The 12,553-nt window shown below is 53.8% G+C and overlaps 1 protein-coding gene across 2 annotated transcripts; it reads left to right on the plus strand.

The window, feature by feature from the left end:
* The first annotated feature begins 372 nt into the window (after positions 1–372).
* C2CD2L (C2CD2 like) lies at positions 373–9,616 on the plus strand. 2 transcript variants are annotated; one of them, XM_026505589.4, is made up of 14 exons: positions 373–1,133; positions 3,150–3,245; positions 3,611–3,730; positions 3,900–4,010; positions 4,102–4,218; positions 4,312–4,423; positions 4,566–4,674; positions 5,489–5,553; positions 5,644–5,771; positions 5,865–6,039; positions 6,729–6,830; positions 6,955–7,091; positions 7,179–7,464; positions 8,522–9,616. In XM_026505589.4, exons 1-14 carry the CDS (start codon positions 780–782, stop codon positions 8,731–8,733), a joined length of 2,124 nt encoding a protein of 707 aa, XP_026361374.1. In that variant the 5' UTR covers positions 373–779; the 3' UTR covers positions 8,734–9,616. The 2 variants fall into 2 exon arrangements, with proteins under 2 accessions (XP_026361374.1, XP_026361375.1); XM_026505590.4 differs by having other exon boundaries at positions 6,958–7,091.
* Positions 9,617–12,553: the final 2,937 nt, after the last annotated feature.

Genomic DNA, 12,553 nt, shown 5'->3' on the forward strand with positions numbered 1-12,553 from the left:
AGCTTAGGCCAAGAAATGGGAACCAAAGAAGGTGCTAAGCCTCAGGGTGCTGGGAAAGGGGGCGACGCTATCCACGAGGTTCAGGTCCTTCTTAACCCCACACGCGTCCATACTATAGAAATTTAAGCTGCGGAGGGGAAGTCAGAGGCGGTATCTCAAGTGAGTGAAGTTACTCTTGCTGTGAGCTCAGGGGAAGGGGTGTACCCCAATTTCAGTATGGGGCGGGGTGGTCAAAGACCCCGCCTATTTTCAACCCCGGAACCTCCTCCCCTCTGTGTCGTCCTCTTGACCTCCTCTAAGAGCTTGAGCCCCGGGCTGGCCAAGCCCCGCCCAGCGCGGGTGCGGCTCCTTTAAGGGCGGGTGGGGGCGGGGCGCCGGCCGTGTTGTCAGTGTCAGCTTTGCGCACGCAGCCCTTCCGGAGCCGGTGCCGGTCCGCGAGCCCCCACGTCTCTGCAGACGAGTCCCCGCCCGGGTCCGGGAGGGCCCGCGCCGTGGGAGGAGTCGGGCGCTGGCCGGAGACTAACCCAGGTCAGACTGCTGGACCAACCAAAGAGGGAATCGGACCGCGCAGAGAGGGACCCCGGCGTCGCGACTCCCCAGGAGTCCTCTCATCGATCTCTGGCACCCGCTAGTTCCGGACACCCAGCCCCGCAGAGCCCCCGAGCCCGCGCTCTCAGCCCCGGGGGAGCCCGCCCCCGCCCCGCGGCCAGCCCGGGCCATGCTCCCCCGGGGCAGCGGCTGAGCCCGAGCCGGGGCCGGGATCGGAGCCCGCGCGGAGCATGGATCCGGGCTGGGGGCAGCAGGACGTGGGCTGGGCGGCCCTGCTGATCCTCTTCGCCGCCTCGCTGCTCACGGTGTTTGGCTGGCTGCTACAGTATGCCCGGGGCTTGTGGTTGGCGCGGGCCCGCGGGGGCCGGGGGCCGGGACCCGCCTTAGCTGCCGAGCCCGGGGGCTCCCTGCGGGAGCTGGGCGTGTGGCGCTCGCTGCTGCGGCTGCGGCCGACTCGGGCCGGCGCCCCCGAGGAGCCAGGCGTCCGGGGCCTCCTGGCATCGCTCTTCGCTTTCAAGTCTTTCCGAGAGAACTGGCAACGGGCTTGGGTGCGAGCGCTGAACGAGCAGGCCTGCAGGGACGGGGTGAGTTGGACAGGAGGATCTAAGTGGTCCCCTCTCTCAGCCTTTCCTTCCAGGGGCGGGACGGAGGGACTGCTTATGCCTGGAGGGCCAGATGGGGGTGGGGATCAACTGGAGAACCCTATGGCTTCTCTTCCCCTCCAGGATTAGAGAAAAGGGTGCAGGTGAGGCTGGAGGTTGTAGAAATCTAACTATGTCCCAAATCCTCTATTCTGTGGTGGAGGTACTCTCTGGCTCCAAACCCAAGCACAAGTTGCTGTTCTCATAGCAACGCTAATCCCTGGGCCTGAGGGCACTTCCGTGTAGCCTGAGTGCTGGTCGTGTTGGAGGAACGGGGATAGAAGGGAAACAGGTGCACCTGCAGAAGGAATTTGCCTGGTCCTCATGCCACCACACCCAGTTAATATTTCATGCCCCAAATCCTGGTTTGATCAGAGAGATAGATCCCCCAAGGAGCCTGAATTACTCCCCCCCCCCACAAGCCCTTAGTAATTTCACTGATACAGACTAACACACCCTTCTTTTTGCTGACATGCAGCATTTTATTAGGAAAAGGTGTTAAGGTGGAGAGCAGATTGACGGTCCATGCCCTTCTCAGTAGATGAGCCTGGAGCTGCCCCTTGAGGGTCAGTCACAAACCAGCCCAGCCTACTTCCTCCCATTGCACCATGGGCATCTGGTCTCCCAGGAAGTAGGGCAGGAAGCGTGGTCATAAGACTGAGGTGGGGTGGAAGGTAGAGGCCTCCCTGTCATGGGGCCCTCTCCCATCCTGGCCCAGTAATCTCTCTTCGCCCTCACCGTCTATCAGCCCCCTGCCCAGAGGGTTCTCCTGCTCCAGCTCCAGCTCCAGCTCCCACTAGGGCTTTACTAGCTCCCCAGATGCCTGGAAGCAGAAGTGGCCACACAAGAAGTTGCTCATTCTCCTCTGTCCAGCTAGCCAGCAGAAAGCCAGACGGCATCTATTAGTCTACATCTTGAACTCCTCCCTCCACCCGTTCTTCCTGTACCTTGTCCTTGGGTCAGGAGCGACTCCTCAGGACAGCTGACTCAGCTGGACATTGGCCTCCCTTGCAGGGGGTGGGGAGATTGGGGTTCCAAGCATCCATCTCCCCATCTCCCTGGGCCTGGCCTTTAAATAAGCCAGCGACAGGAGCAGAGAAGTTGGTATTCCCTGCTTTGCCAGGCGCATGAGCCCTGTGAATTTGTTTCCTCCCATCCCAAGATGCAAGGAAGGGCTGCCAGCTCAATTTGTGGCCCCTCCTCAATTCTTCTTCCCATCCTGTTCTCTGGATGGGGGTTCAGTAGGCTGTTTCCACTGCTGTGTAAGAATTAGGAAGCTCTTTCAAGACCTAAGCTAAGCAGCTTTCTGGTGCCTAATACCACCCTGCTGTCTGCCTTGCGGAATTAGCTAGGCCCCTGGACCCTTGAGCCCTCTGAGCTTGCTTTTCCTTCCAGTCCCTCTGGTGAAGTTCCCCAAGGCCATGCTGAGCTAGTCTTCAACCCCAACAATATGGATGGGGTCATACCCTTGAGTCTCCACATCCTATTTATCTGGAAGAAGCCTTAGCCTCATTTTTTCAGCTCTTGTCTTGAATAAGTGGCCCTACTACTTTTACCTTAGCTCAGGCTCTCTCCCCAGTTATATGTATGTACCAACCAACACCTTTATTATTTTTTTCTATGCACACCTTTCTTTGGGGATAGGTTGGGGGATGAAGAGGAAGGTGAGGGGAGAAGAGGGAGGCTCCTGGTAATTCTAGGAGAAATCTAGGGTCTTCCACTCAAGGTGATCTGATCTTTGATGTGGTCTAGCTCCATGGTTCTCCCTAGGAACTGCAGGCCCCGGAGGGGTGTGGTTCTAGGGGAACACTTCCTGTCCTAAAGCCCTGAGCCAAGGAGAGGCCAGAGCCAGCCTGCAGCTGAGGCCTCCGCAGTGCCAGGGCCCAGCCAGCAACTGAGCAGGCCAGCCCTGGGGGGCAGCTCTAGAGACCTGATCCTGTGTCCACATTACTCCCTCAGAGTTCCATCCAAATCGCCTTTGAGGAGGTGCCCCAAGTCCCACCCAGAGCCAGCATTAGTCATGTGACCTGCGTAGACCAATCGGACCGCACCATGGTAAGGGTTTGATGGGCACTGCCTTCTACAGGGCCTGAGGGGGGCTGATCCCAAGAGTTCCTTTTAGTCTGAGGGCTCTTGACCTGGAGTCTCTGAATGCCTCTGGGATCCAAGGACTGGCTTCAGGAGGTCTGAGAGTCACATTCAAGTTGCATGCGAAATGTAGCACGTGTGTATATCTGCATTTTTCTGGAGACAGGAGTCTTTGGCTTTTGTTTATTTCTTCTATGGGCTTGTGACCCCAAAGAAGTGAAGTCCCAAGGAAAAGCAAGCGGGGAGGGATCTTTGTAGGACAGAGCAAAGCAGGGTTGAGCCCCCGTCCTCCACGCCTGACCCTCCTTGCCTCTGTGCCTCACTGGTCTCAGGTGCTGCGTTGCCAGCTCTCTGCTGAGGAGATGATGTTCCCAGTTTCTGTGACCCAGCAGTCCCCCGCTGCCGTCTCCATGGAGACCTACCACGTCACTCTGACACTGCCACCAACACAGGTGGAGGGGGATATGGGAAACCGAGTTGGGTAGGGGGCGGTTCAAGGCCTCAGCCTTGCAGTTGGGTTCCTCTCCGGGACGGAATTGGGGAAAGGAGGGTCCTGGGGAGTAGGGAGTCGTTGGAGGCATGAGGCAAATCAACCCAGCCCCTTTGTCCGTTCCCCCCCAGTTGGAAGTCAGCCTGGAGGAAATCCCTGATGAGGGGCTGCTCGTGTCCTGGGCCTTTACTGATCGCCCAGACCTCAGCCTGACGGTGCTTCCCAAGCTGCAGGCCAGGGAGGTAAGGGGGCAGGGCGGGGAGGAAGAGGCAGAGCAGGGAGGTGATGCAGAGCTGGGGGCCCCACCTCATTGTTCTCCTCTTCACGATGCAGAGAGGTGAGGAGCAGGTGGAGCTCTCCACCATTGAAGAATTGATTGAAGACGCCATTGTCAGCACCCAGCCGGCCATGATGGTCAACCTCAGGGCCTGCTCTGCGCCTGGAGGCCTGGTAAGTAGGCCCTCAAAGCAAATAGTTTGTAACTGGACCGTCCCAGTGTTCTATGTTGGGATTCCTGTTCTTTTTACCTCCTTCTGCTCTTAGGTACCCAGTGAGAAGCCGCCCATGGTGCCCCAGGCACAGCCAGCCATCTCCCGACCTACCCGGTTATTCCTACGGCAGCTTCGAGCATCTCACCTGGGAAGCGAGTTGGAAGGTGAGAGCCAGAAGCAGCTGGGGGACTGCCAAGGCTCTGGGTGCAGGAGCTCCCTGCCCTTCTGCCAAGGGTGTGGCTTCTTTATTCCTCGGTGGCTTCAGATCTTTGATCTGAGCATCGTCTAATTTCTGGCTCCTCCCAGGCACTGGGGAACTGTGCTGTGTAGCTGAGCTCGACAACCCGGTGCAACAGAAGTGGACCAAGCCCATGAGCGCTGGTCCCGAGATGGAGTGGACTGAGGACCTGGCCCTGTAAGGAGTGACTCCTCCACCCCCACCCCTGCTCTCATGGGCAGACTGAGGATCAAACCCGTCTAGCATAGCCCTGGCATGAATCAGCCCTGCTGTCAGTAAACTCTTGTGTGAGCCCTGATTGTATGCCAGGCCCTGGCCTAGGTCCTGGGGATACAAACGTGACCAAGATACACCCCCACCCCGAGTTGATTGCAGGCTCCAGGCAGAGGCAGAGGTACATAAAGAAGATGGGATAAGGGCTCCAGTCAAGACTTACACAAAGTGCCGTGGGCATGCTTAGGTGGGGGAGAATAATTCCCACACGGAAATAAAGGTCAGAGTAGGCTTCGTGGAGGAGGTGGCATTTAAACCACACCTGAGAGGAAGAATAGGATTTCAACAGTGTGACAGAAAAATGTTTTTGGCAGAGGAAACAGCCTGAGCAAAGGGAAGGGGGTGGTTTGACATAGAGAGAGAGACGGGGAGGGCAAGACTAGGGAGGATCCATGCCCAGCATCCCGAGCAGAGCCCTGTCCCATTCTCTTGGGAAGAGAACATATTTGTTTGTTTAATTTTGTAAAGTCTTATTTATTTAAGTAATCTCTACACCCAACGTGGGGCTCCAGCTCATGACCCCGACATCAGCAGTTACATGCCTTTCCGGGTGCCCCAGGAAGAGAGAGTATTTGGAGGGCAGGAGCTAATCTGATTGGAGTCCTTGTTCCATCTTATTTATATACATCTCTGCATGCCTCTGGCCTGTGATCAGTTTGAGAGTGGGTTTGGTTCGCTAATCTTCCCCCTTCCCTGCCCCACCTCGTCTTGGCCGCAGGGATCTGGGCCCCCAGAGCCGGGAGCTGAGCCTCAAATTGGTGAGGAGTAGCAGCTGTGGAGACAGTGAGTATGGGGCAGGAAGGAGCACCTCTGGGTGGGTGCTGAGTGGGGCCTGGTTATGGGCCCAGCTCACAATGCTGTCGCTTTCCCCAGCTGAACTCTTGGGCCAGATCACACTATCTGTGGGCCCCCCTTCCAGACCTCTCTCCCGAAGACAGGTATGCCCGCTCACCCCTGGGCCGGGGAAAGCCCTGGGACCGGCGGCCACCATGGCAGTAGAGGTGAGAAGCTGAGCCTTGGGGGAAGATGGGAGGACACCAGGGAAGGGCAGTCTTTGAGGTGCCGCCTCTTTGGTCTTCCCCCCCTTTCGGCAGCTTCAGTATGAGGAGGGCTCCCCCCGGAACCTGGGCACTCCCACTCCTTCCACTCCACGCCCCAGCATCACACCCACCAAGAAGATTGAGCTAGACCGGACCATCATGCCTGATGGCACCATTGTGACCACAGTCACCACCGTCCAGTCCCGGCCCCGTGTAGAAGGGAAATTAGGTAAAGAGAAGGGAGCCCAGTCCGAGCCAGGGGCCCCTGGCTGCAGACCCGTGTGGGACAGGGAAGGGCAAGGGAAGCCCTAATTCCAGCTCCTCCTGTTTTCCAGCCACAACTTCCTCATCATCTTTGTCTCTCAGACCTCCCCTTACATCCCTCCTTTTCCCCACTGTTTGTTTCCCGCTGCGATCCTGGGGATCCTGGGTCTGCCGAACTCTCGCCTTTCTACCTCCCCCTGTTCCCCGCTGTCTTTTCACAGGTCTCCTGCTGGCCCTTTCCCCAGCCCCAACTGCCTAGTTGTCCCTCCCTCTACTCTCAACCTTCTAGCACCCTTGGGATCCACCAACAAACCCACTGGCCTCTGTGATAGTTGTCTTACTCCCAGGGGCCCTCCATGACATTCCTCCCATCTTTGGGGGTCCCACGGGATTCCTCCTGCCCCCAGGGGACCCTTATGCCATCTCTTTGCACTCTCAGCATCTTCATGGCCTCTCCCCACACCCTACACCCCCATTGGTTCCTGTGGTGTCTTTTTGCCCCCCTGGCATCTTACTAATCACCCGTGTGATTAACTGTCCCTTAGTCACCCCTGCCCTTGGAGTCAGCCAAAGCCTGCATCTCAATAAAGACAGTAGGGGGTGGGGGCCACTTTAAGGCACCTCCCAGCTCACTGACCCTCCCCCACCCACCAGACTCCCCCTCCCGCTCCCCGTCCAAGGTGGAGGTGACCGAGAAGACGACAACTGTGCTGAGTGAGAGCAGCGGCCCCAGCAGCGCCTCCCACAGCAGCAGCCGTGAGTGGGGGATCGGGAAGTGTGGGTGTCAGTGGGCATGGGGGCCCCAGCGTCAAAAAACCATTTTGCGTGGGACCCAGGAGCCAGGGAGGAGTCAGGTTATCCATCCTCTGTACCCCCCCAGCAGGGGAGAGCCACCTTTCCAACGGCTTGGACCCTGTAGCAGAGACAGCGATCCGCCAGCTCACTGAGCCCAGCGGGCGTGCAGCCAAAAAGACACCCACCAAGCGTAGCACTCTTATCATCTCTGGCGTTTCCAAGGTAACATGGCTTTGAGGAGAGAAGCTGGGATAGGGAGAAAGCCCTGATGGGTCACTCCCGCCCATTAAAACGGGTCCCTCCTGCCAGGTGCCCATTGCTCAGGACGAGTTGGCACTATCTCTGGGCTATGCGGCATCCCTGGACGCCTCAATGCAGGATGACACAGGAACCAGTGGAGGTCCCTCCTCACCGCCCTCAGACCCACCAGCCATGTCCCCAGGACCCCTTGATGCCCTCTCTAGCCCCACCAGCGTCCAGGAAGCAGATGAGACAACACGTTCGGACATTTCTGAGAGGCCATCTGTGGATGACGTTGAGTCGGAAACAGGGTCTACTGGTGCACTGGAGACCCGCAGCCTCAAGGATCACAAAGGTAGGGAAACATTGGCAGCACCCCCTCCTCTTCTTTCATGCACAGTATCAGGACCTGGGTCCTACTGGACACTTAGGGGAATGGGATTCTCAACCCAGTTTGCCGTTTCCTTCCTCCGCTAAGGGATCCCCAGAGTTGCCAGCCTATTTCAGCCAAGCCAGAGTGGAGAAGGGGGACTTACTGCCTAGGGTCCTCCCCTGGATCTGACAGGCGCCAGTGACAGGGAGGGATTCCAGAGTATTTCCCTTTACCTCCACTTTTCTTCCTTCCTGGGTCTAAGCATATATCTTCTTTCCTATTGTCTGTGGTTTTTTTTTTTTTTTTCTTTATCCCCCTTCCATTCTGTACTCTCTTCCTTATAAGAAATTCTACCCCAGGTCAACTCTAGGAGTGTCCTTCTAGCAGCGACATGGCTGGCCCATGGATGGTCGTGGTGCTTTTCTAACTTTTAAGGATGAGGGGCTTGCCCCCACACATTTTTATCCCTCTGCCGACGAGTCTATCAACCACAAATGTATTTAACTGTGACTTAAGCCTGCATCACTTCTTGGGATAATGAGATTCCTAAGCCCAAAGCCTGCTATGTAAGCACTCTTCTCATTATGTTGGTCCTGAATTTACCTCCTTGAGGTTTTCCAGCTGCCCTGCTTCCTGCTCACATCCTGGAATTTGGTCGACGAGTCAGTGCTCACCCACCTTGTCCTTCCATGATTTTATGGACTTTTAGGAATACCCTCTGCTCAGACTTTGGCTTTCCGTAGTGGAGGCCCGGTTGTCAGTCTGGCCTCGCAGAGCAGCAGCCCCGTGACGTTGCTGCTCAGTGGCAGTAGTCAGGAGTGCCCACAGAATCCCAGGAGACCGCCATTTTTTCCTCAGGAAAGATAAAGGCATGTTTTGTCTCTACTTTCTTTCCTAAGGAAGCCTGGCTTTTAGGCAAAGGAACTGGTTCTGTTCTGTATCTTCGACCCCTCCATGCTTGGTCCTTTCTCTGCTCCCCACCTCACCCCACGCCTACCGTGCCCCTCGCTCTGCCTCAGCCTCCCCTCTTCCCCCACAGTGAGTTTCCTGCGCAGTGGCACCAAGCTTATCTTCCGCCGGAGGCCTCGACAGAAGGAAGCTGGTCTGAGCCAATCACACGATGACCTCTCCAACACGACGGCCACACCCAGTGTCCGAAAGAAGGCTGGCAGCTTTTCTCGCCGCCTTATCAAGCGCTTTTCCTTCAAATCCAAACCCAAGGCCAATGGCAATCCCAGCCCCCAGCTCTGAGGGCCCTTCTCACCTCCTGAGCTAGGAGAGGGCAGGAGTCCTCTCAGCCCGCCCCCCACATCCTCTTCCATTCTCCTTCCTGGATTCCCAACAGCCTGGGCCAGGGAAGCCCTCTGGGTTCCAGGAAGCCCTGTCCACCCTGGGCTGTGGGGCCAGTTGGAAGGGTACTTGCAGCGGGAAGCACGAGAGAGGCAGGCACCCGTTGCTGAGGACACAGAGGAGGGAGTGGGTGGCTGGGAGTAAGAGGAGGGCTCTGTCCTGGCACGTGTGGGCATTCCTCAGAACCGGTTGCCTGCTGTTGACATTGGCCCCTCAGAGGAGTCCCAGGGTGCTCAGCTCCTCAGCTGGTCCTTCCTCCCCTATTTATTCTCTTTTCTATTTATATGTGTGATCCAGGACCCTCAGTGAACAGATGAGAGAGGGCATCTCTCCCAGGTGACCCTTCTTTCCTGTCCCAGGAGGGTAGGCAATTAATTCCCTTTGGGACAGGACTCCCATGTCTCCCTCAGGTCCCTACTCCGACCAGCACCAGTGTCTGCCTCTGGGGACATTGGCAGCTCACAGAAAGCCGGGCCGGTGCCCTGGATGGGGGGCAGGTACTCCCCACCTCCCTGCCTCCCCTCCTGCTCCTCATCCCTCCCTCCCCTTTATTACTGTTTTTGTACTTGATGCCTTCTCCGTGAGCAGTGGCTCTGTTGGAAGGAGGGAGCCAGGAGCTGGGTGGAAGCCGTCCCCAGAGAAATGGCTTCAGGGGCTTTATTAAAGACTGTGATGATGATGGAGCAAGAGCGGGGCTACACCTCTGTGTGTTGGGAGATGATGATGTCCATTGCTGTGTGATGGCTTGGAATTTAATTTATTAAATTAAAGTCAAATTGGAGTTTATAAACTGGACAACGGGTTATCCTTTGAGAGGTGAGTGAGCAGCAAGGCTGTGGTGGGTCAGAGGGCCCAGATAGTGAGGTGGGGTCAACGACACACATACCGGGTCTGCTAAGAAGTGCCTGCAGGGAAGGAGGGACGTGTAGAGATCGGATGGGAGAATGTGTCTTTGAAGGGTGAAGTCGCAGCCAAAAATGTCAGAGAAAAAAAAAGTCAATCGGACTCATACAGGCATCTTCATTCCCCTTTCTTGAATAGGCTGCTCCTTCCAGGTTATAATGGAATCCTAAGCATGGACTCTGGATCTAGATGGCCTCGATTTGAGTCTAAGCTCCTCTAATGACCTGGGTGACCTCGGGCAAGTTATGTTACCACAGAGTGCCTCAGTTTTTTCATCTGTAAAATGGGAACTGTGATAGTAGCTTTGAGTTGGTTGTGGCTGAGAAGTGAATGTGTAAAGTGCTTACAGTTCTGCTGGCATATGGTCAGTGCTGCATAAGTGCTAACTGTTGCCTCAGAAGAGACAGATTGGGAGGGGGAAGTCTTATAAGGGTTTCAACATACTGAAGTCTTTCATTCCTAAATTTGGGTAGGTTTCAGGGAGTTACAGATACTAGCAAAATCTACACCCCTGGTTCCGGTTCTGTGGGACCTTACCCAGGATCTGAACCAGGTAAGCTGTTGCAGGATGTCAGACAGAGCCCTGGACCAGGGACAGAAAGCCTGAGTGTGCCACAGACACACCAAGTGACCTTGGAACAGACCACTTCTCCTTTCTGGACCTCCACTTCCTCATCCCTAAAATGAAGAGTGGCCTAGATAATCATTCAGGTCACTTCCAGCCTTGCCATTCTGACTGACTTACATCACAGAGGGTTTAAGGCACATGCCTTTGGGTAGGCAGCATGGAACTGTCGATATTTTCTATGTCCTGTCCATACTAGTCACAGAATATAGGATTTTGATTTTTATTTATTTATTTATTTATTTAAGTTGAGAGAGAGAGAGAGAGTGAGCATCAGCAGGGTGAGGGGCAGAGGGATGAACAGGGAGCCAGACTCGGGGCTCGATCCCAGGACTTGCCCTGAGCTGAAGGCAGATGTTTAACCAACTGAGCCACCCAGGTGCCCCAGAATATAGGATATTTAGTAAGAGTGTCAGAGTATGGATGTTTGGTTAATTTGTATATAGTGATATGCTCAGCTCTAGGTCATGAAAACTCAGAGATTTGCCAAGCTGTTTCCCCTGATCTGAGAAGTGCAACTCTTTTTTTTTTTTTTTTTAAGATTTTATTTATTTGAGAGAGAGAAAGAGGGAGCACAAGAGGGGGGAGGGGCAGAGGGAGAAGCAGACTCCCTGCCAAGCAGGGACACAAATGCGGGACTCAATCCTGGGACTCCAGGATCATGAACTAAGCCAAAGGGAAGTGGCTCAACCAACTGAACCACCCAGGTGCCCAAAAGTGCAACTCTTAATGGCTCACAGAGGAGGAGCTTATTTACCAAGATGCCAGGTAGCCAAACACACTGATCTTGAAGGTTTACAAGAAACTTTTGTTGATGGGAGGGGAAGTGGTCAGATCTCCACTGGACCTGTGAATTGTGTGGATGGTAACTGGAAGTTGTACTCAGCTCCTAGTGCTGAGCTGGCCAGAGCTCAATGGAATCACATAGTTCGTGGTAAAGAACTGGATCACAGTGGAAACAGGTTTTTTAAAAATGAATATACAAGACATACAAAACACCATTTGACCGACTTTATCCATTTTACACTTTGAGAGCCACAGCTTTTGATGAGTCTGAATTATGCTTTGTTTTTGTGGCAGCTTTTAAAGGACAAATCTCAGGATGTGTCTGAATTATCCAACCAAAACCATAGCTTGTTTTCAAGAGAAGCAGATTGAGATGGAAGTAAATAATGCTAGACAGCAAGATGTGGTCTTGGGGCACCTGGGTGGCTCAGTCGTTAAGCGTCTGCCTTTGGCTCAGGTCATGATCCCAGCGTCCTGGGATCGAGTCTCTCGGTGTGTCTCTCTCTGTCAAATAAATAAAATCTTAAAAAAAAAAAAAAAAAAAGATGTGGTCTCAAATTTTGGGGACATGTGTGGATCCCAGAGCTGTCCTGAAATTTTTGCTCTGTAAAAATTGTTTTGAGTCTACGTAGCTCTGTGAATGAATTTTTTTTCTTCATGAAATTGCTAAATTAAAGCTAAGAACCGGGGCGTCTGGGTGGCGCAGTCGTTAAGCATCTGCCTTCTGCTCAGGGCGTGATCCCGGCGTTCTGGGATCGAGCCCCACATCAGGCTCCTCCGCTGGGAGCCTGCTTCTTCCTCTCCCACTCCCCCTGCTTGTGTTCCCTCTCTCGCTGGCCGTCTCTCTCTGTGTCAAATAAATAAACAAAATCTTTAAAAAAATAAATAAATAAAGCTAAGAACCATCTTCAGTGGCATAAATCTGAATTAAAAGGTTAGCATTTTGTGTATAACTGTGCTTTTGAAGGGATGAAGTTGATAAAATATATTTTTGTTACTTCTGAATTATATTTTTAAAAACCTGATTTTAAAATAGGGACACCGCTGCAATTCACGGTTGATAACAAACTTCATGCATAAATTTTTTTATGCACAAATTTCTGATTTTACTGACTTTGTCATTTTTAACAGCATTTTTTATTTATATCGAACATTTAAAGTGTTTTTTGATTATATGAATCATATAGGCTTATTTTTAGGTTAGAAAAATGTAACAATAAATCTCAACCCCAATGAACTTTACTAAGGTACATTATTTAACAAATATTTCTTGAACCCTTTATGTTTCAGCCACTAGGCTAAGTGATGGAGTCATAAAGTTGAAGAGCACACACAATCCCTGCCTTCCCTTACTGGAAGACTTCTTGGGAAAAGCAGCATTTTCACTGAGACCAGAAGAATGAGTAG

The sequence above is a fragment of the Ursus arctos genome, unplaced genomic scaffold (assembly GCF_023065955.2).
Source record: "Ursus arctos isolate Adak ecotype North America unplaced genomic scaffold, UrsArc2.0 scaffold_22, whole genome shotgun sequence".
In the NCBI taxonomy this organism is placed as follows: Eukaryota; Metazoa; Chordata; class Mammalia; order Carnivora; family Ursidae; genus Ursus; species Ursus arctos.